The sequence below is a fragment of the Syzygium oleosum genome, unplaced genomic scaffold (genome assembly GCF_021117445.2).
Source record: "Syzygium oleosum isolate NSW1041296 unplaced genomic scaffold, Sole_v2.1 Sole_v2.06, whole genome shotgun sequence".
Taxonomy (NCBI): Eukaryota; Viridiplantae; Streptophyta; class Magnoliopsida; order Myrtales; family Myrtaceae; genus Syzygium; species Syzygium oleosum.
In genome coordinates this window covers 5,759,796-5,782,902 of record NW_026607490.1, presented here as the reverse complement: position 1 = coordinate 5,782,902, position 23,107 = coordinate 5,759,796, and the positions used below count along the sequence as shown (strand labels likewise).

Sequence of the window (23,107 nt, the reverse complement as noted above, 5' to 3'; positions counted from 1 at the left end):
TTATTAACAAACTCATAGCTTATAAGCTATGCCATCACTGCATCCCCCATGTATATTTATACTCGAGAAGCTCCAGCTCTCGTCTCATTCTCATTCAACAGACATATTCCACAAAGGGAAAAAAAGGAAAGGCAAAAAGACTGCATTTGGTTCCACCGATATGATGTCGATCCGCAGGAGGAACTTGTTTTCGAGAATAACGCTTCTTTTGTTTGGGTTCTTGGCGTGTTTTACTTCATCCGAAGCTGCCATAAAGAAGTACCAATTCTACGTGAGTCATCATCTCTGTTCGCGTTCGTGGTATTTCGGATCTGCACATGGTGTATATGTTTCATGTGTATGATGCTGTTGTTTTTTTGGCTAAATGTCACAGATTCAAGTGAAGAATGTGAGCAGATTGTGCCATGCCAAGCCAATTGTCACAGTAAATGGCATGTACCCAGGTCCAACCATATATGCCAGGGAAGGGGACAGGGTCCTCGTTAATGTGACTAATCATGCACAATACAACATGACAATTCACTGGTAAAGTCCAATCCAGAAGACACCATATCAATACTAATTGGAAATATTCGAGCTGTCATATACTTATTAATTCTCGCTCTCGGTGAATTCCATAGGCACGGATTGAAGCAGTATCGCAACGGCTGGGCTGACGGACCGGCCTATATAACGCAATGCCCTATTCAAACCGGGAACAGCTACACTTACGACTTCAACGTGACAGGACAGAGAGGGACATTGTGGTGGCACGCGCATATTCTCTGGTTGAGGGCCACTGTATACGGCGCGATCGTGATTATGCCGAAGCAAGGCACGCCATTCCCGTTCCCACAACCGGACAGAGAGCAAACCATTCTGTTCGGTGGGTTAGAAATACGTGCATCGGAGATTTTCGAAAACTTGAAAGAGTCCTAGTTAATGAGACCTAAATAGTTTTCTCAATTCAATTCTTCATGTGTTGCAGGAGAATGGTGGAACTCAGATGTTGAAGAGGTTGAGAAGCAAGGAAACCAAATGGGTTTGCCGCCGAACATGTCAGATGCTCACACGATCAATGGAAAACCGGGGCCTCTCTTCCCATGTTCCGAGAAGCGTAAGTGACCCCTCTAGTTCCAAATCTCGAAAAAAGTTGTTGTCTCGAGCTATTAGAGCCGAGTTTCGGATAATAGCTCAGTTAGGAATTTGTGTTGTTAGATACATTCGCGATGGAGGTCGAGCTGGGGAAGACCTATCTCCTGAGGATCATCAATGCTGCCCTCAATGATGAGCTCTTCTTCGCGATTGCGGGCCACAGCATGACGGTGGTCGAGGTGGACGCGGTTTACACGAAGCCGTTCACCACGGAGGCCATCCTCATTACCCCTGGCCAGACCACCACCGTCCTGGTCCAAGCAAACCGAGTGCCGGGCAGGTACTTCATGGCCACGAGGCCGTTCATAGATGTGCCAATCCCGGTGGACAACAAGACCGCCACCGCGATACTCCAATACAAAGGTATTCCGAACACGGTCATGCCCGCCCTCCCCCAATTGCCTGCCCCAAACGACACCGCCTTCGCCCTGAGCTACAATCAGAAGCTCAGGAGTCTGAACTCACCGCAGTTCCCGGCCAATGTCCCTCTGAAGGTTGACCGCAAACTGTTCTACACGATCGGGCTAGGCAAGGACTCGTGCCCGACGTGCATCAACGGGACGCGCCTCCTGGCCTCCCTGAACAACATCTCCTTCGTGATGCCCAAGGTTGGGCTCCTCCAAGCTCATTACTTCAACACAAAAGGCGTATTCACCACCGATTTCCCCGATAAGCCCCCGACCCCGTTCAACTACACCGGTGCCCCGCTCACGGCCAACCTCAAGACCTCGCAGGGCACCCGGGTCAGCAAGATCGCCTTCAACTCCACTGTCGAGCTCGTCCTGCAGGACACCAACCTCCTGACCGTCGAGTCCCACCCGTTCCATCTCCACGGGTACAACTTCTTCGTCGTTGGGACCGGCGTCGGCAACTTCGACCCGGCCAAGGACCCCGCCAAGTACAACCTGGCCGACCCGGTGGAGAGGAACACGGTGGGAGTCCCGACTGGCGGCTGGACCGCCATCCGGTTCAGAGCAGACAACCCAGGTTAACTTCCTAGCCCAACTTTAACAACCCAAAATCTTGGATCTTGGACATACATTCTCACGTTGACGTGTTCATGGCATCTCCTTTCTTTCTAGGGGTTTGGTTCATGCACTGTCATCTGGAGCTTCATACGGGTTGGGGACTGAAAACTGCTTTCGTGGTGGAGGACGGACCGGGACCTGATCAAGCTGTTCTGCCTCCACCCAGTGATCTTCCGCCATGCTAATAACCAAAACCAAAAGCAAAAGCAAAAGCAAAAGCAAATTCTTTTTTTATTTTCATCCTTCTGTGGATTCACGTCGCGTCCTTGTGTTTCGTTTTCGTTATGTTCCTGCCAAGAAAAGCTGCAGGGAAATTTGAATTTGTTTTGAGAAGAAACTGGTGACAGAACTTGTAATCCAATTTGTTTGTGTTTCGCCGGAAATGTTGCCGCGACGAAATATAATTTACCGAAAGTTATTTTTCGGTTTTTTAATTAGAGGAGACCGGGTTCTGGGTCTAATTTCGGACAGGAGTTATCCAGGCATGAACAAAAAGTTCGATTGTCTTGATTAATAAGTCAAATTTCGTACAATAATGAAGTTCGACTTATATTTATGAACAATTCAAATGAGTCCATTTAGTGACTGGCGACGTCCGAAGTTCATACATACAACATTACGAGGCTACTAGCTTAGAAAATAAACAACTACAGTTATGAAAATGAAAGGTGCGATACTCGCAAGTAATGATAATTGAAAGACAGCATTTTGGTTTGTATTCGCGAGGCTTTCTTTTGGCAGCTGAGTGCTATTTATAATGTGGGCTTGGTAACCGCCTTTGATACCGTGTTCACTAACCACCGTTGATCTCATCTTCACCGTCTATCTAATGACATCTGTCCGTAAACTGCCATCGATTTTATCTTTTTGTCCCAAGGTGATAACCGTCGTAGAGTTCATACCGTTTAACACCTGTCATTCTCAAAGCAGTAACCGTTATCAAGCTTATATCGTCTTAACACCTGTCTTCCTCAAAGCAGTAACCGTCATCGAGCTCTTCTTGGCTTGACATTTGTCCTTTCCGAGGTAATAATCGTCGTTGAGCTCTTCCTGGCTTGATACCTGTCCTTTCCGGAGTGATAACCGTCGTCGAGCTCTTCTTGGCTTGACACCTGTCCTTTCCGGGGTAATAACCGTCGTCGAGCTCTTCCTGACTTGACATTTATCCTTTCCCTTGTCGACAGCCTCGACGCTCGCTCTTTCTATGACTCGAGCTCTTTCAATTTCAAATTCCCCGCCGGTATCTCCTAGTGCTTGCTAGCTGTTTTGCTTACATGAGCCATCCCATATGGGCTACGTCATTCTTTGACGTCTTTTATTATTATTTTATTTATTTCGGTTGTCGACAACATAATTAATTATAGGTGTCAACAGTTTGATATCGAAAATGGCAATAAAAGCTCCAGAAATTGTATATTACGCGACTCCCGTACATCAAGAGAGAGAGAAGGGTAAATGTTAATACTACGAAAAACACAAACAATTATACTCGCGACAAATTTACCCCTGTTAATTTCTGTTAAATTTTACCGTCAAATTATTAAGTTGAATAACACGTGGTGGTTGACGGATGTATCGGTCTAAGTTTTTACCCTCCTTTTGTCATAAGTGTAGCAATTTGTGATTTTTCGTAGTATTAATCCATTTTAACTGAAACTAATAGATGGTAAATTTGTGAGCTTGTCGTTTTTGGTGATTAAAAAATTAGTTCGGGATCAATTATATATCGGTTTGGATTTTTTAATGATCAAATAATTAGTCTGGGTAAATTTATTAAAGTTTTGGAATTTTTCGTTGTATTAACCCGACAAAAGTGAATATGCGAAATATACTCGGCAGCACAAAGCCGCGAAGAAAACGAGCGGCGGAGATCTTTTTATCCATGCGCGAGCCCGACGCCGTACGTCCGATCATTCCACTCAACGGCCTCCCTCCCTTTCGTTCCTCCCTCCTTTCGTTATACAGACGAAGTTGACTCCCCAACTGTAAAATTCCGAAGCGCTCGTTCATGGCGGCGACGGTTTCTGCGACCTCTTCGCTCGCCACCGTTAACCTCCCCAGCTCCCGCCGATTCCGCCGGTCAGTCTCTCTCTCCCTCTTTCTCTCTCTCTCTCTGCGATTCGTATACGGAGCTCCTGCTTCATCGGCATTGGAATCGCGTTGCGAATTTCCGGCTTTCTTTCTTTGTTTCTGGGCTGAAATCGACCGCTCGCGGCGGCGGCGGCGGCGGTGCAGGTACGGGCGCCCTCGCGTCGGGATGGCGTTCGCGAGCGCGGGAGTGAGCGTGACGGAAGGCGAGGGGAAGCTGCCGAAGCTGGTGCTCACTTCGGCGCGTGGTAGGTGAGTTGAGCGTCTTCTTCTGTTCGCTTGCATTTGTCCGTGCTCTCTTTCGGCAACGTGCGGATGGATCTGAGACTGGTGTGATTTGAGGCTGCGGAGGTTTGAGTTCTTCTTGCGTTAAGTGGACCTTCTTGCCGTGTTCTGTGGCGATATCGATGACTGGGACGACGTTGTTTTTGTTGCCGTGTTTGGATGGCGCGTGGTCGTCTGCTGTTCTAGGAGTTTCATGTTGCAGAATGTAGATAATCCAAAAACAGGAGATCTATTGCCAAGTAAATGACAGAGAAATTCAGATTACGACCTTCGCGACGTGATGCATTCCCTACTTTAGGATGTCCTGTTGTGATTGATTCCATGATAAGTTGAGTTAGCTTTGCGTTGTATTTTTGGGTTCGCGCAATCCTGGGGAAGTTGACCCGTGGAGAAATAGGGGAAGTGAGAATTTTCGATGAGCACAAAGAAAGCGACTGGGCAACGTATACCAGCTAGGCGCATTCCTTGCCTGATCATCTCTTTCGACCTGGTTTTGAATGGTGTGGCGTGAATTCAGTATTATACTTCGCATACCTCGGGCTTTTTATATGTGTCTGAGCAAAATGCCTCTTGTTTAACTGCTGAAGTATCTTTTAGTTGATCAGCCAGAGTACAAGTTTTAAATTGGTGCAAACTGCGAACTATGTCCAGGTGGTTTAAACTGTAGTTATATCACAGCTCTCTGTTGGCTTTTCAATCAGTTTGTTTTACTCAGACTCAAGTTGGGGTCTCAAGTGCAGGTCCATATGCTGTTGTATGGCACCTCTGCTTCAAGTTTTGGAAATGTGGGTTGGCAACAGGATTAACACTATGTATAGTGTTTGAAAAATCATTTTCCTTTTTCCGAATGCTATACGTGGATGTGCACTTTTGAGAGGATCTCGCTAAATAGTCGACTCTTATACTCTAAGATTTTATTGCCATCAATCTTTTGATGAGCATGTTTGAGCTTCTTCATTCACTTAGTTCTACCTTCTCAGTGAGGCAGAGATATATCTCTATGGTGGTTGCATCACATCCTGGAAAGTTGCCAAAGACAAGGATCTCCTATTTGTTCGACCAGATGCTGTATTTAACAAGAAGAAACCAATAAGGTGAACTTCTCCATTTCTAACCTCGTGCTCCTTGAATGCATTCTTATAATTTGACAAAAATAGGTGCACATGTCTTACTGAATTTGAGTTTCGGCAGTTGGTTTGACTGAATTTTGCAGTATGTCGAAGCATATAAAAAACTATTTTGGAGCACTGTATATGATGCTGGTATGAGAAAGTGACTCCATCGACCTTAATTTGTGCCCTTCTTGTTTACTATTCTGAGTTAGAATAGGCCAATATAGCCTTGAGGTATCACACTTTCTGGTCAGTTCCATAACTTAAGGCCATGCATGTTTGGGAAACCAATACTCATCCAATGACGAAATGGGCAATTCAGGCCTCTATTTAGGCTCCAGCCAAAGACAGCGTGCTGTGGCAATCTGATAAGTCGAAACTTTATGAAAGATGACATCTCAAAAAAATAGAGAGATCACAGAAATTTCATTTAATAGCCCAACTTTACAGAGTCTAAGAAACATAAATTTCTTCAAGGTTAATTTGCATAGCTCCAAAGTGTGCTTCATGTAATCACTGCTTAGTAGCATAACTTTGCTTGTATCTTTGCCTTGAAAACTTGCGGTTTCACCTGCACTGACTTATATTTCCTGGGACAGTGGAGGTGTCCCGCATTGTTTCCCACAGTTTGGACCGGGTCCAATGCAGCAGGTATGCCTTGCCATTTTTCTGAGTGTCTTTATGAGGTTTCCCATTTAGACTCATGATCCTTCACAACTACCATATGCTTGTCGTAATCAACTCAACTTTCAAGCAAGAGCCATTCACCCACGGATTACTGTGCTTGTGTCCCTATTGATTAAAACCTCAGCTTGACAATGAAACCAAATGGGACTGATGGAGAAATCTTTCTGAAGCTAGCAATGGGTTAATTACTTATAATTTTTATCCATTCTTTTGTTGGCTGTGCATTTTGTAGCATGGATTTGCAAGGAATATGGATTGGTCCGTTGCTGAATCCCAAACTGAGGATGGGAATCCAATTGTAACCCTAGGATTGAAGGATGGCGCCTACAGCCGTTCCATGTGGGATTTCAGCTTTCAAGCTTTGTACAAGGTATGACATGTTCCCCAAGCAAAGAATTCTGAGCTATCTGTCATTCTACCCTTACTCACATGTTGCAAGACCCTCCGGTTAAATAAAGCTCATCAACTCATTTTTGGGTTTAAAGTTTTAATTTTTCCCTTGACCCTAAATCAAAATTTCAAGATTCTTGTGTGATTTAAAGTTTAGAAGCACATGTTAGCAGTTGGAACTCAATTTTCTCTCTTTTGCAGGTCTACTTAACAGAGAAGAGCCTTTCTACCGAGTTGGTTATCACAAATACAGACACAAAGCCATTTTCATTCAATACTGCCCTGCATACATACTTCCGTGTAAGTTCTGAGACATAGTGCTCAGTAGATGATTTTAGGACGTTTATTACCCAGGAAAGTGTACGTAAATCAGGCTGTAATCTAAAACTTACTGATCGGCAGACCATGGAAAGATTGGAATCGAGGTGGATGTATGAAATATAAAGTCAATGTATCTATTTGTGGATATCTATAGGATGAGCACAAATATTAAGCACTGGATTCAAGCAGGAAACTGTGATATGATTCTGCCTCAGATGAGCCTAATACTTGAGTATATTCCAGACTGCTGAGCAGATGATCATAAATAAAGTGTCGTTCGATAGTTATAACTTCAAGAATTGTGAAATTCAACATATCTGATCTTTTTATCCTATCAATTAGGCTTCTGTAACAGCTGCCTCTGTGAGAGGTTTGAAGGGTTGTAAGACATTGAACAAAGATCCCGATCCAAAAAATCCACTAGAGGGAAAGGAAGAAAGGTAATCTCTCTCTCTCTCTCTCTCTCTCTCTCTCTCTCTCTCTCTCTCTCTGTCTTGCGTCAGAGTTACTGTAGCATAATTTTATTCTCTGTAAAGCTGAAAGCTAAAGAAAGAAAATGAAGCCCTGATGGTAGACTTGGCAATTTGTCTGTTTTTTGTGTATCTATACAACACTTATAAGAGGAGGGTAACCCAACTGTATATCTAGCATGCATATGTATAGTCAGTTTAACTATAACTACATCGTAACTTATTTTCTGCATCACCTGTTTTGAATTCTGCCTAGAAATATCCGTTGTTCTTCAAAGTGACTGTGGCTCACATGTTGGCTTGCCCACTCTCATGTTTCCCTCACTCTATCAAAATGCATCACAGTGATGTTATGTTCTCCAGTACATCAGCATGTCCATTAAGTTTGTTGCTTATGCGGTGGATCTTTTGCTAGAAATTGTACTGTATTTTCTGATAATGCCATGTCATATCAGGGACATTGTCACATTTCCTGGGTTTGTAGATTGCATTTATCTCGATGCTCCTGGTGAGGTGATTCTGGATAATGGCTTGGGAGATACTATAACCATCCAGAATACGAAGTAAGTGTGTGTGGAAAACAGCCTATGATGCTTTGTTGGGATTTGAAAATTTTCCTTCTTCTTTATAGTTTACTTTTGGCCCCTGTCTCTATAGTTGGTCAGATGCAGTCTTGTGGAACCCACATCTACAGATGGAAGCATGTTACAGAGACTTTGTTTGCGTTGAAAATGCCAAGGTACGGAAGATGCTTAAATAGTTTAATGTAACTTGTTAACTCCAGGTTGTCTATTTATCATACTGGTAAACACTGTAATGGGTGGGTCGGCCATTTTACTTGCTGACTATTTTCGTCTTGATTTTGCGGCAGATTGGGAATGTCCAGATAGAGCCTCAGCAGTCTTGGGTGGCCAAGCAGATACTTAGTATTGCCTGAAGAGCTATGAAGAAACTTTCCTCGTACTTTAATTTTTTTTTAATTTCCCTTTAAATAATCACTAAAAGAAACCTTGAAAACACAAAAGTCTGTTGAGCTAGTGGAAATCTCGTTTTCGTATTTTTGGTTTCACTATTGTGGCCAATTGTATTTTTACGTTGTAATAACATACTCCATGAGGAGACTATACTGCTCGATTTTTAATTTCATGTGCTTACATGTGTCTGCATTTATTCACCAGAAGTCCCCACAAGTACATATTCCATCTCTGAACAGATGAAAACGAGTTCTATCCCGCATTACTATCTCCCTAGAGTAAATCTTGGAGATCATCTTTGTTACTACATGGCAGTCCTCACAAATACGAAGGTTTTTAAAGATTCGAATGGTCGTCCCCGGTTTGGTGCTGATTAACCCGAATGCAATTGCTAGCTTCTCACTGTGCTGATGAATGGCTACCTCTTTTTCCTCATCCTCAAGATCAAGGAGCGAATTCTCAACTTCAGGTCTATATCCTTCCAGTTCTAGTCTCTCCACTATCTGATGCCACATCTGGTGAATCTCCTTATGTTGCGGGTGTTTACAGTCGCCAGCAAAAAATTCGTGAACAGACCCGTTTATGGTAATGCTGCTGCACCCTGGAAATTTTCTTATTCCTTTTTCTTTCATCATTCTTCTTATTCTCACTGCTTTGTCCCATTCTCCTGATGCTGCAAAAATACTCGCTGCATGAATATATCGACCGCCATGTCCAGGGTCTACTTCCATCAGTTTCTTCCCAATTACTTTGCCTAACTTGACATTTGCATTCTTTTTGCAGACATTGAGGAGTGCTCCCCAAATGGCAGCATTTGGCTCGATGGGCATTGTCTCAATCACCTCTTTGGCTTCCTTTAGCAACCCTGCTCGGCCAAGAAGGTCGACCAAGCAACCATAATGCTCAATTGCTGGGTTCAAGTTGTGAACTGACGTTATGCTCTTGAAGATTGATTTTCCTTCATCAACTAGTCCTGAGTGGCTACATGCAGTCAAAATTGCAGTAAGAGTGATCGAATTTGGCTTGATCCCTGCTTTCTGCATTTGCATATAGAAATCCATTGCTTCTCTTGCCTGTCCATGAATTGCAAAACCAGAAATTGCTGCTGTCCATATGGAGACACATTTCTTCTTCGATTTAATGAAAACTTCTAAAGCTTCTTCCATGTGACCGCATTTGCCGTACATGTCTATCAGTGCGCAATATAGCTCTTGGTCTATTTTTATCTGGTTTCTGTCAATATACATGTGAATCCATCTGCCTTGATCCACTGCTCCAAGATGTGCACATGCTGAAATTGAACTTGCCAGAGCTACATTGTCAGGTTTAACACGTGCAATGAGCATATCCTGAAACAGGTTTAAGGCCTCCTTGTTCATTCCCACTTTTACAAAGCCAGAAATCATCGACGTCCACGAGACTACATTTCTTTCCGACATTTCTCTGAACAGTTTGAAAGCTACCCGCACTTCACCACACTTAGCATATCCATCAATCATTGTATTCCACGACACGATGTCTCGTCTAGGAGCCTGGGCGAAGAGGAGGCGTGCAATTTCCATTCTGCCAAACACGGCATATGCATGGAGCAGGGTGTTGATGGCGAAGACATCCGAACCAAATCCCATTTTCACAACTCGAGCATGGATTTGCATTGTCCCCTCTGAGGATGGCAACTTAGAACAGGCTCTGAGTAGGAAAGGCAAGGTGTGGGTATTGTGTGGGACTGAATTACTTATCATCTCACTGTACAGAAGAAGGGCTTGTTCTGGTTCTGGGCTGTCGGAGTATCCTCTGATCATTGCATTCCACATGAAGGTATTTCGGCTGCTAGTCTTGTTAAACAGCATTTTTGCATATTTGATATCGCCGGAACTCGGTGAGCTGCAGAAAGCGGGAAGTCTGCTTAAAGGGATGGGTTCTGAAACAAGGCCTGTTTTGTACATACTTGCATGAATCTGCTTAAGTTCATCCATGGTCGAACAAACCTCGAGAAGAGACAGCGGTTGCAAAGGAATAGCCATGGCTAGGCTCTGGATACTTTTGCTTCGGAGAAGACAAGCCAGTGAAGGATTCAACTGATGAAATCCGGGATGGCAGTTTCTGTGGCTTTAATTCTTGCCAATGTGGATAAGGCCTATGTGATAAAGGAAAATATCAACTTTGTTGCTTCTGATTTGATATGGTACGTTGCTCCGTGTGTGTGTGCTGTGCTGAGTGCTGGTCTTTTGTGACAGATACTTGTCTCGACTCTGCTGATGGTCCCATTGCTGTTTGCTCCTGTTCTCATTTGCCCTCAAGTTGCCTATTAAGCTGTAAAATGGCCTTTGCCACTATCAACTCAATTGCTAAGCATCCTAAAAATGATTATTTGTATTGTTTAGAAGAAAAATTAGTAAATGAAAAATACTTTCATTATCAAGATGAATATTTATGCTAGTTCATTTTTATGAGTGATACAAGTGATCATTATTGGAAAAATATTTTCCAAACATTAGTTTTCTGTGAAAAAAAAAGCACATTTAAAGTGGCGCAAGTGCTTTTGTAGTTAAGAAGTGTCATACTTTTAACAAGAGAATGAGACATCCTAAATAGTGCAAGTGTTTTTGTAGTTAAGAAATGTCATACTTTGAATAAAGGGTATTGGAATTTCCTATAAGCAAGGACTCGAAAATGAATATTAAGCTTAGCTTGACTTTATTCCATCGGAACATGGATAACGAATTAGATGTTAACAATTCACAAAACCGAAGGAGAAGAAAGAACTGATGAATTTCTCGAAAATCTTTGTCAATTGTAGCAACATATCGAGGATTAGGACTTCGTGACATGAATTTTTTTATTCCGGAGCATGATTTGACTATTCGATCAATCATCGAGCAAATGATGAGCAAATTTTAGAAGTCATCTTCCAATGCTTCTGGACGTGTGTATACATATAGTCTTTGAGAGAGTGCACACGATTTTATCAAAGAAATATTTTGTACAGTCTTGCATTCACCGGCTGAAAAAAAAAGATTCCAAATGGATATACCTTCTAGATCACTATCAAAGCAATTTATGCACTTTTTTTTTCTTGAAATGACATGGGGGAACCAAGAAGCTTTCCCACTTTTTGTGACGTCATTAATGAGCGATAGAAAATGAAGTGTGGAATATTATCACAAATGAATAATAACACAGACAGTTCTTGCAACGTATGTTTAACGTGATCCCTGAACTTTTAATTTATTTAATATGGTTCCTGAACTTTTAGTACATATTCAATGTGATCCTTATATTATTGATCATCGAACTTATTTTAATAAAATGATTACATTGAACATTTTCATATAGTTCATGGACTAAGAACATGTACCAAAAGTTCAAATTAAAAATTCAGGGATCACGTTACAAATTTGGACAAAGTTTCGGAATTATATGTAAGTGTGCAAATGCTCACGGAAACTTAGAATGTCCCATCAAGACGAAGCAAAGTGCACGTGCACAGAAGAGAATCTTTTGTAGATGCGTAGAAGTTAATTGCAAAAAGTCGGTTTGACGTCGTTGCATCGGCAAGCCCGGCGCACAACAAAGTGGCATTAAAAAACCCATCTTTCTCCCGTCATCGGAAGCAGCAACAAAAAAACACACATTCCTCGACACCGGACAAGGAGATCCGCAATGCCAGACATAGAAATTGCAGGAAAAGGTTCGAGCTTTATGGTTGTCAACGAGCTGTGTATACGGCCTCCTGTGTCTCCAGCTTGCTCGCTTCGTCTTCACCGATGCGCTCATCTTTGGAACCATTGGATTCTTCTCCTTAACCGTTTCCCGCCTTATATTATGCTCCCATGTCGCTTGCTGCAGATGCCCCTCGCGCCGTTCTTTCCAAGATCGGCTATATAGTCCACGATCACACTGTTCTAGATTCTCAAACTTGCTATACAACAAGATCGTTTTCATTGGGATTCTGGGTCTTTCTCTTGTGCCTGATAAACGTTTCTGGTAATGCCACAGTAAGGTGGGTTCAGCGAATCCTGGATCTTCTTTTTTTTTTCTCTTTCCTGAGAGAATGGAGAATCCTCCCAAGTATAGCAGGCCCTATCAGCTGAGGAGCGGTTATGAGCCGTCCGATACAGAGACGGAGTGGCACGAGAATCCACGGCGGGAGCAGAGACAGCACAATGACGATTTGGAGTTTGAAGGTCCGAAAGTCGATTTGAGCCGGCCCAGGAACGTTAGTCCCCTGAAGCTGAGCAGGAGGCAACCTTTCTTTGGTGGGTCTTCTCCTAAAAAAGAAACTGAAGCCGGTTTAGTTCGGCGGAGACACAGCAGTAAGTCGCCGTACAAGCCGAGGAGAGATAATGGAAATGCTCTTTCTCCTAAAGGTGGATCAGATGCACGCAGAAATGTCAGTCCTTTATCAGAACCTGAGCACCGGAGGCATATTTCGCCTTATAAGCTGGGAATAGAAGAAAATGCAACTGAAGAAAATGAGATTACAATCTCAAACAGGAAGTTAAACCGTAGAACACATTCAAGGGACGATAGGGAAGGCCATCCTCAGTTCCTTGATCTGAGTAGAGTAAGTTTGAAATCAAACTACAGTCAGCGATCTGTTACTGCACCGAAACAGAGAGCAAGGGACAGGGAACAGCATAACAACCCAAAGGGAGAGCGGACCCTGTCACCATTGGAAAGAAACGTGATTCAGAAACAGCGGGAAGCTTCTCCCTTGAGAAAACCTTCTGTTGGTGAGATTAATGAAATGGTAGCAAATTTAAAGCTCTATAGAGGTCCCATGAATAATGCTAGTATTTTTGAAAGCACAGATTCCATATCACCTGGCAATATTTTCTTTTCTCGGGACCACACAGCTTTGGCATTTCAGAAGAATGTCTTCCCAAGAAATGATGAGCAGGATACACGTTTTGTTCCGATACCCAAAACTGTTCCACAAAGGGACATTTCTCATCAGCGGATGAGATCAAATGGTGGCTCTGACCATAATCCACAAGGGAGTGCATCTAGTTTGAGTGCATCAAGGACGGCCCCAAATTTAAGTTCCAACATAAGTAGGCAAAGCAGCAACAGAAATAGCACTGTGAGTAGTAAGATGAGTGACTTCAGTGCTGGAACAACGGATAGCATTAAGAAATTTACAGCCAACCGTAGGAAGAGCCAAACAGAAGCATGGTTTGCTTGTATGAGGAAAGGGTCATGTAGGACTTCAAAATCACCCAAAGCTACTAGAGCCTTTGATGAAGCCTCCTTCATTGAGAAGGCATTTGTGGTTGAAAACCTGAGGCAGTTTTGGGCTGATAAGCATCAACCTCGTTCTCTCGATGGATTCAGTTGCCACAAACAGGAAGCACAACTTCTTAAAAATTTAGTAAGTTATGCTGCGTAATTGAATTTTATGACCTTCCTTCCTGGTGTTTGTCTGTGTGCTAGCTGATCAATTATATTCAACGTGTTACAAGTAAAGAGTACCCTATGCACTAGATTTTCACATTTGGATTTCTCTATTTTTATTCTTTTGCTATAAATGTAGTGATAACATTATATTTAGGGCCGCTCTTAGTATTGGTCTCTCAATACTACCTGAATGGATGATCTATTGAGACTATATCTGAATTCAAATTCTGTGGGATCTGCAGGTGTTAAATGATGTTTGCCCTCATATTTTGTTGAAGGGTCCTTCTGGATCTGGAAAAAGGGCATTAACAATGGCCCTTTTAAGTGAAATCTACGGTGACCAGTCTTGCAATGTATGTCTTTGGTAATAATTTGTATCAGTTTTGCAAGTTTATACGTTAACGGAACTGTAGCTGACTGGTGCCTTAATTTCCCTCCCTGTAGGTAACTCATGAGTTACGATCCTTCCATATCCAGGTACATAAAGATCCTATAGAATTAGAATTATGTATTTCCAGATGTGAAATTCTGGCAATGATGTCGTCTCTTTTGCACTTCCAAAATTTGAGCAACATTCCTCCTTTCTTTTTTCATTTTGTTTTGGTTTCTCCTAATCTACAATTTTTCAGCTCGTGCTTTGGACGATCATTTTTCCCAAAAATGATGCTGATTCTCCAACACAGATTATTCTCATGGCTGATTGATTCCCCTGTTTTTCTTGTACTAATCATGACATACTTGGTTCGTGCCTATTGCTTTGCTTTCCGTACATAGGAGAAAAGGCCAACGGAAGTAATTATTCCGCTGGCATCCAGCGCTCATCATGTGGAGCTGAATGTACATAAAGAAACCAATTCCAGATTTGCACTAATGGCTTTAGTCAAGGAAATTAGTAGCAATCATGCAATCATCCCTGAAGTCAGTCATTCAGGTTTCAAGGCAGATTATAAAGGTTCAGCATCTCTTAGAACGAATAAAATTCTCTCTGCATTATGATCCTTGTGTATATTTTTATGAGTTTTTATCTTGTTGACTTCAGTAATAGTGCTCTATGAGATTGACAAAGCAGCAGAAAACGTCCAACACTTGATCAAGTGGATAATTGACTGCTATTCGGATTCTTGTAAACTTATGCTGTGCTGTGAGGATGATGGAATTATTCTTGAATCAGTGAAAAACCGCTGCAAAGTCATCAATGTTGATGCTCCAATCACTCATGAGGTAATTATACGTTGGTTGCTTATTTGACATGCTTAATTAAAAAACAATATAGACCGGCAGATTCAATTGAAAATTAGCTTATTTGTTGCTGTTGTTGTCACTGCTACTTATGATTTAAACTGGAATGTGTGGATGTGCACAGCTTGTGCGTAACATTAAAATGACATATCTTAATTTTTTCAGCATGTATCCGTAGGCCTGTTTATACATTCAGATTTTCATTTATCATCTCTTATGTTACTTCACAGTTAGGCCTAGCCAGCCCTGGAACTAACAGATACAAATTACAAAGATTTAATTGATACAAGCAAGTTAGTAGTTTGTGGAGATATCTTTGGTTTCCATTTAATGACCAGGCACAAGTTTAGTGTATGTAGCCTTGTAGGAATAATGTCAGAATTAGCCAGGTCATCGTTTTATTTTGTTTTCTTGGTTCGGCCGAAGGAAAAGTATGTGCATTTTTAAATCCTGCTGGACAGCATGTACGGTGATCCATAAGGTGATCATTACTATGTGCTAGGCTAGTCTCATCTGTTTCTGCTTTTCTCCTCCTCCGCTGTTAATAGTAAAGATAAGGATGTGACAGTTTTATTATCATTATGTGCCATATAAAATCTATGCAGCCAATTATGTTCAGTGGACTCCGAATGTTATAATTAGAGCTCGTCGCTTTTTCTTGTCTCTGCTCATGCCATCTTTCTTTTCCCAGATTATGGAGATTCTCATCCAAATAGCAAGGAAGGAAGACTTTGAATTATCAATGAACTTCGCTGCCAAGATAGCCGCCAAATCGAAACAGAACCTCAGAAAAGCTATTATGGCTCTTGAAGCATGCAAAGCACACAAGTGAACACCACACTGTCAAAAGCACTTGCTTGGTCTTACGTCACATTTTAATATCTCACATGGAAATTTTCCTTTACAGCTACCCTTTCGTAGATAACCAACCAATTCCATTGGGATGGGAAGAGGTACTAGTGGAACTTGCTGCTGAAATTCTGGCTGACCCAACTCAAAAAAGGTATGTACTTCTTGCATAGGTTATGAGATTCCAGGGCTCGCAAAATGGATTCAACCTGGTAGGGACACAAATCAAAATATAATACACAGAAATTCAAATGTGAAACAGCCCCATATGTTTGCCCGAATTTCAATTGGAATTGACACTTACAGAAATAAATCAGTTCTCTAAAACGTAGATAGGGACTAGAAATATGAATGTGATATGATAAGTTGAATTGCCATGGGACTTCTCTAAGTGATCCTGTTAAGAGGAAGAAATTGTGGTTGGTTGATTTTAAAAGAAATAGTCATGCTTCTGCTTTGGAGTGACCTTTTTAGAATTTCAATTGGAATCGACACTTCCAGAAGTAAATCAGTTCCCTAAAACGTAGATAGGGACTAGAAATATGTATGTGATATGATAAGTTGAATTGCCATGGGACTTCTCTAATTGATCCCGTTAAGAGGAAGAAATTGTGGTTGGTCGATTTTAAAAGAATCAGTAATGCTTCTGCTTTGGAGTGATCATTTTAGAATATGATGTTTCTTTCTATTCCTTTGCTTCCTGTTTGTTTGTAGATCTCAAAGTTATACTTTTCCATGAAAGATAACTTCCCATAAAATTCACTCTTTAAAACTTTTTTCAGATATAACTGACACTCAAAAAGATCAGAAGATCAGATAAATAGCATAACGCAAGCAATGCGGTTGTTAGTTAAGTGGTCTGCATGTGACAAAGCTCTAACGGAAGTAAGCCTAGGATGATGCAATTCATGTTAGCCTCAGAGAGAACAACATGAGGCGCTCTCGACATCCCTTGAAAGCCTTCAAATTTATTTGCCAATGAAATTGTTATGGACTTCCTAATATTTTCTGCATATTGTGGATGAAAAAACCAAATGATCTTGTTCATGGTTTAAGCAGATTATTCTTTGTACGGGGAAAGATTCAGAAACTTCTGGTGGATTTCGTGCACCCCAAACTGATACTCCTGGTAATGCATTCCATACCTTTGACGTAGTGGCATATTTATAGTTGCAGGTCCTAATTCGGTGTTCATTTTGATTGCGCAGAAGCTTACGGAACAGTTTTTGAATGCAGTAGAGGCTGGTTCTAAGAGGGACCTGTACTATTGGCATGCTTATTACGTAAGTTATATTCCGTCGAGTTTGGTTGTTTGCTATTTATTAGCATTGAAGAGACGCCTTTGCCTATTGTTCTACAGGATAAAAGACTGCCAACTGGGACGACTGCTTTACTGAAATTAGAAGGTAATAGAAATTAAATGGAATGCATATGAAGAACGTGCCATCAAAATGCACTTAACCCCGAGTCCATCTTTCTTTTGGAACGTGTTTAACTTGTTCTAAACGTTACCACGGAGTTCCAAGGACTCCAACGTTTCAGTTTGATTGTGATTTTCTCAAGCCATACAGCGTGAGCACTGTCGCTACCGTGCTTAGCGATCTGCTGCTCAATTTTAACCCTCGTAACCTGTATGAGATTTTGGCAGTCCAAAAGGCTTTAGATAAAGCCAAAATCCATTTCTCAAGCAAACTGAGCTTTCATTTTGTATCCTTCCCCACTTCTTTTTCAAGCAAGGCATTAGGGATGGAAGAGGGACGGGTTTGGTTCCAAAACCGTTATAAGTTTTGATATAATATCCCAAACCCGTCTCACTAGAGTAGTAGGGTTTTTGTCAAGTCTATGCAATCCGCCACAGTATTTTGTAATAAACAATAATCTTATATTGATAATAAACAAACTCCTATTTGCAAATGCAACTATTAATTCGAAACCCATGAATTGTAAATCTCCAATCAGAATTCTAAGATTAACGATCATAAAAAATGTAAGGTCTAATAATAATTAGAAGCTAGGATTGAACTGGTGATCGTCGTTGAAATATTTGATGTTATACTATATTTGGTTTTTAGTTCTAACAAAATACTATAACTAAGTAATCTAGAGAGTTTTAACAAAGTAAAAGCAACTTGAAATATCTCAACAACCATTATAAATCACAATAGAGTTAATAATGTATATTAACTCAACCAACTAAAATAATAACGAAAACAAATGGCATTTTAGTAATCATACATATCGGATTCGGATATCGAGTTTCTCAACTATGAAATTCCAAGCTACCCTGTAGGGTTTTTAGCAATTGACCCCAGACCCGTCCCGCTTTCCCAAACCCTCTACCGCTTTACATATCGTTAGGGTTTGGCCTGGTGGGGAACCCTGTCATACTTGTCCTACTTGCATCCCTATTACGAATGCTGTCTTACACATATTTAATTTATGTTCTCTCTAAGTTGAAAGTCTTAGGGACCCCTTAGAATGTTTGCTATAAGCCATTTTCTATAAGCTGCTATTCCAAGTTGTATCTTGTTGCTTACTGATATCACTTGCAACATCACGCAGAATTCGTGGCCAAGTTCATGAGCATGCACAGGAAAAGTTCCGGCAGATGTCAGCATGTATAATCGCCAGGGTCCCGGTTCAACTCTTCAAGGAGCTTTCTATTTCCTTCTCCTTTCTCCGAAATCTTCTGCTGAAATTAGCGGTTACATGCTGTAGAGTGAGCTCTTGAACTTCAATATGGTAACATTTAGGCACTTGTCCCTGCCTTGCACGTCAAAACTCATGCAAATGTTCGTGTAAGGTTTAGATTGGAAAGAGCTAAGTTTGCACGACAGATGATTATACTTGTCTGAATCGCGTACTTCCCTGTTGTTCTACCCTAGTTTCGTGACCTTGAGCGACGTTCCTTACTATTAAGAGAAGCAAGAAACTGCATGTACTTTGTGGTGCTGCAACTTTACTAGCCAGTGATGAGTTTGGGGTTTAGGAGCCGAATTTACGCCGCTCCATTCCATCTCTTGACGCTGGTATGACACAGTTCATCCCTCGAACAAGATCAATGCAGTTTTCTAAGGTTTCTGGAGGTATAGTGTCTGCACAAAATTGTCTTTGAAATCGGTTGCAGGGTCGAACAATCTTATCGGGTTAGATGATTTTTCAACCAAAACAACATTGTTTTTATTTCACTTAAGTACGTGGGCACTGCATTAACACAGTTTGCCTTCCGGCATCCATGTAGATAGATTTTTAACACTGCTCACTGACAGAACCTTAATGAGAGGGCGAATGGGTCATATAGGTACAAGTTTGGGATTTTTTATGTCATAGAAAAAAGTTTAGAATAAATGTGTCGCAGTAGACATAGTTTGGGGTTTATGATGGATTTCCCGTAAAGATAAGAATGGTAATAAAAAGATAACATATTATTTATTAATTTAGGAAATGGATTGAAATGGAAAAGAAATATTCCAAAATCTAGGCAATAGTGTTATTGTGAAAACTTATAAATAGTCCTGATGGACTGATTTGACTTTGTGAGGGGCTAGAATGGACAAATTGAAATTTTTAGGACCGGATTGAACTTTTAAGATTAATTCAATGACCACATCGAACAAATTAAACGTCCAAGGATGACATTGCATATTAGGCTAAAGTTTAAGAACAATTAATTTCCTTTTCTCCTCATATTTTCAATCTATACCTGAACAACCCTAATTCGTTCTTTTTAATTCTTAAAAGTTGGGGCAAATATTGGGCATTTTAACTGTTTTATGCAAGTGTGAGTAGTATTGGAGAAATGGGTTTTTTCGGAAATGCCCCTAATAAAGGGGCAAAACATGTAAATAACGAGCAATGTTTATTGGCGGGCCATTATTTTTTAACGACTATGAGTTAAGTAGTTACTGGACCAAAGTGATCAAATTGACAACATATGTTGCAATAAAGTCAAGTCGATGAGAAAATTTCGGGAAATGGACGCCACTTCAGAGGTTATTGAGTTAAAACAATCAAGTTCACGAGGCATTTTGAAACGAAACTTTGAGGAAGGGATACTGCTTCAATAAAATTTACGGTATTTTTTTTTCGATATTTCATAATAAAGTGATTTTGCATGATCTTTCAATTTTCAATTTCCTTATGTACACGTCAGGCCTTTGCACACGTTTGCCATTTTCAAAGTAAAACGAGCACTTTTAGTCCATTCGACGCTAGTCATGCCAAAACTGGATGCTTTTTCCACACATTTTTTTTTTCTTTTTAGGAAAAACAAATAAAAGAAAGAGAAAAATTCAAAAAGAAACTACCCCCCCCCCCCCCCATAAAATAAAATAATTTGCACTCCCGGCCACAACCAACCTGGAATTCCCTCGTAAATATACCATTTTGGGACCAAAAGACATACATACATACACATATATATGTGTCTGTATATATATATATATGTGTGTGTGTAGAATAATTCCATTATGTCACCCCAATTTTGAAGTTTTTTAATGTTGATCCCTGGATTTCTGCTTTCTTTTTATCTTTTCTCATTATAGGTAGAAGCATCACTTCAGAAGAGAAAGGACACAGCATAAAACGAATCATTGGTCGACTTCCGTACGTAATTCGCAGGTACTGTCTGGATTTGTTTAGTTTTCAATGGAATCGCAATCCCACCACCTTCAAACAAAGAGAAAAAAAAAATAGATGATAGGCAGTCTGCTCGTCGTACATTATGTCCTCCCCACTATGTACGCCGGCCAAGAAATTTCAGTGCAGGAAGGAAGGAAATTGGGGTTCATCATTGACAACAAGAAAGATCCATTCCGCGTACGATCTCGTGATTGATGAGCACCACTAACGTGAACAGGATCGATAAGAGGAATCTCGACAAAATTATCAAAAAGTCGTGAGTGATAACGTGTGTTTGGTAACGTTCCAAATTTTTTATTTTTTTATTCTTCGAAATAAAAAAAGAATATAGATCCATTTTCTAACATCAGTTTTTATTTCCCGAAATAGAAAAGTGGCCAGAGAATAAATTTGAAAAAAAAATTTAAAAATTATTTGTCTATTCCCAAAAACAAAAGGAAAAATAATAGAGAAACAAGATCAATTATCTCTCTTTTTCACAAGATATTTTCATGCTAAACCCTACAACCTAAATTATAAATCCCAAACCCAAAATCCCAACATCTAAACCCTAAACCTCAATATCCAAACTCTAAACGCTAAGGGCGCGAATGATAATATTTCTCTTTCCCGATCCTATTTCTGGTTAGAAATTAAAAAATCTATTTCTTTTTCCCGAACGAGTTTTTGAGCAAAAAGTAGTGTTTAATAACGACACAAAATTTATGTTTCTAAAATATAAATACGTTTGATAACAATGCAAAATTTCTATTCCCACCGACCGATGAGCGGCAGTGGTGGTGGCAAACGGCCAGTGAGCGACAATGGAGACAGGCGACGGCAGATGGCCAGCGGCCGGCGAGCAACAGCGGTGAGTGGGCGGCGGCGAGCGGCCAGGGTGAGTAATAAAAGAGAGTTTTTATTTCTATTTCTGTTATAGAAATAAAAAAGTAAAAAATGTTAATTTCTCATTTCTGTTTCGAATCTATTTATGGACCAAAATTTGTCCTAGAAATAAAAAAAAATGAGATTATTTTACCAAATGGATTTTTGTTCCAAACCTGTTCCCGAAAACAAAAAAATAGAAAAATAAGCAAACAGAATGGTTACATTCACGCCCTAAAATCCTAAACCTATTACCCAAAACCCCAAAACCTAAATCCCGAATCCCTAAAACCCTAACCACAAACCCAAACCCCAAAACCCAAACCCAAAACCCTAAAACCACAATCCTAAAATTATAAACCCAAAACCCTAACTCCTAATACCCTAAATCGCAAAACCTCAAACCCTAAACATAAAACCCTAAAACCCCAAGCCCCAAAACTCGAAACCTAAAACTCAAACCCTAAATCCCAAACCCCGAAACCCTAAAATCCAAGTCCCAAATCCCAAACCCTAAACCTCTAAACTTTAAACTGCAATTTCCTCGACCACCACCTAGTATTTGCTTTATCTATAAGGAGTAATTTTCTTTATGATTGTATTAAGATCATCTAATTCTATATCATAATATATTCTATTTCTATTTCTAGTATAGTTTTATTCAAACATGAATTGTTAAATCTCCACTGACATTTTATAATTAAATGAAAAATTGGGTCATACCAAACATATTTTTGTTCATTTTCTATTCTGGGAATATAAATTTTGTGCAATTACCAAACACGTTCTTTTGCTCAGAAATTCGTCCAGGGAATAGAAATAAAAAAAAACTATTTTTGAACAAAAACGTTACTAAACAAATCCTTATTATACTTATGTCGATTCCAACCAAAATTGGCTAAATGGGCTCAATTGACAAAATGTGAAAAGGTTTGTGACTTAATTGACACAATATAAAAGTTTAAGACCGAATTAGCAAAACATGATAAGGTTTAGGACTTAATTCCTAAAAAGTATAGCTCGAATTCCCGCCGAAACAACCAAATATTTTGGTTGATAATTGTGTCAACTAATAAGCCAAAATGGGAATTGACAACCACCGGTACGGCTCATAGAAAAAATCTTCCCTAAATCCTCGAATAAATTTAACAGATCCTCCGATGTCGAACTCATCTGGCATCAACATAGCGAAGTCGAAACATTCCTAAATGTGATTTTACAATGCTGATTTCCATCTTGCGACGTGTAATGACATTATCAAGAAGTAATCACTAATTCTTCTTACATGGAATAATATTTTCAAAATGGTATTCAAAGATTAAATTGGATTTACTGCTCAATATTTTATCAAACAAGTTGAACCGGCCAGAATCAATCAGAAAAGACGTTAAAGGTGTGTTTGTTTAGTGGAAAATGAACGATTCGGGAAAATATTTTCCTTAAACTGATTACTTGTATCGCTCGAAATGATTGGTCAATGAAAATGTTTTTGTTTCCGGCAACAATTTTCGTTTATTCATATTTGTAAATGACACAACCGATCACTTTTAAGAAAATATTTTTCACATCATTTATTTTTCACAAAATAAATATGCCTAAAAACCGGTTCGGACGTATCCCAGGAT

At 40.3% G+C, this 23,107-nt stretch overlaps 4 protein-coding genes across 5 annotated transcripts; 3 read left to right on the top strand and 1 right to left on the bottom strand.

Annotated features, from left to right (window-relative positions):
* The first annotated feature begins 13 nt into the window (after positions 1-13).
* On the top strand, positions 14-2,623 carry LOC115680086 (laccase-11). Its single transcript, XM_030603823.2, has 6 exons — positions 14-271; positions 374-525; positions 621-865; positions 968-1,096; positions 1,198-2,121; positions 2,217-2,623. Exons 1-6 carry the CDS (start codon positions 29-31, stop codon positions 2,345-2,347), a joined length of 1,824 nt encoding a protein of 607 aa, XP_030459683.1. The 5' UTR covers positions 14-28; the 3' UTR covers positions 2,348-2,623.
* A 1,460-nt stretch (positions 2,624-4,083) lies between these two features.
* Positions 4,084-8,689, top strand: LOC115680214 (putative glucose-6-phosphate 1-epimerase). Its single transcript, XM_030603977.2, has 10 exons — positions 4,084-4,241; positions 4,398-4,502; positions 5,516-5,629; positions 6,247-6,298; positions 6,567-6,704; positions 6,926-7,024; positions 7,388-7,485; positions 7,971-8,078; positions 8,173-8,254; positions 8,387-8,689. The coding sequence occupies exons 1-10, from the start codon at positions 4,171-4,173 to the stop codon at positions 8,450-8,452; spliced, it is 933 nt and encodes a 310-aa protein (XP_030459837.1). The 5' UTR covers positions 4,084-4,170; the 3' UTR covers positions 8,453-8,689.
* LOC115680213 (pentatricopeptide repeat-containing protein At5g66520) lies at positions 8,640-10,663 on the bottom strand. Its single transcript, XM_030603976.2, has one exon. It carries the CDS (start codon positions 10,511-10,513, stop codon positions 8,687-8,689), a length of 1,827 nt encoding a protein of 608 aa, XP_030459836.1. The 5' UTR covers positions 10,514-10,663; the 3' UTR covers positions 8,640-8,686.
* Positions 10,664-12,116: 1,453 nt separating this feature from the next.
* On the top strand, positions 12,117-18,856 carry LOC115680212 (uncharacterized). Of its 2 annotated transcripts, XM_030603974.2 has the most exons (11): positions 12,117-13,863; positions 14,132-14,242; positions 14,334-14,366; positions 14,664-14,841; positions 14,929-15,110; positions 15,820-15,956; positions 16,036-16,131; positions 17,037-17,106; positions 17,186-17,260; positions 17,338-17,383; positions 18,540-18,856. In XM_030603974.2, the coding sequence occupies exons 1-11, from the start codon at positions 12,544-12,546 to the stop codon at positions 18,599-18,601; spliced, it is 2,310 nt and encodes a 769-aa protein (XP_030459834.1). In that variant the 5' UTR covers positions 12,117-12,543; the 3' UTR covers positions 18,602-18,856. The 2 variants fall into 2 exon arrangements, with proteins under 2 accessions (XP_030459834.1, XP_030459835.1); XM_030603975.2 differs by lacking the exons at positions 17,037-17,106; positions 17,186-17,260; positions 17,338-17,383; positions 18,540-18,856 and adding an exon at positions 16,760-16,982.
* Positions 18,857-23,107: the final 4,251 nt, after the last annotated feature.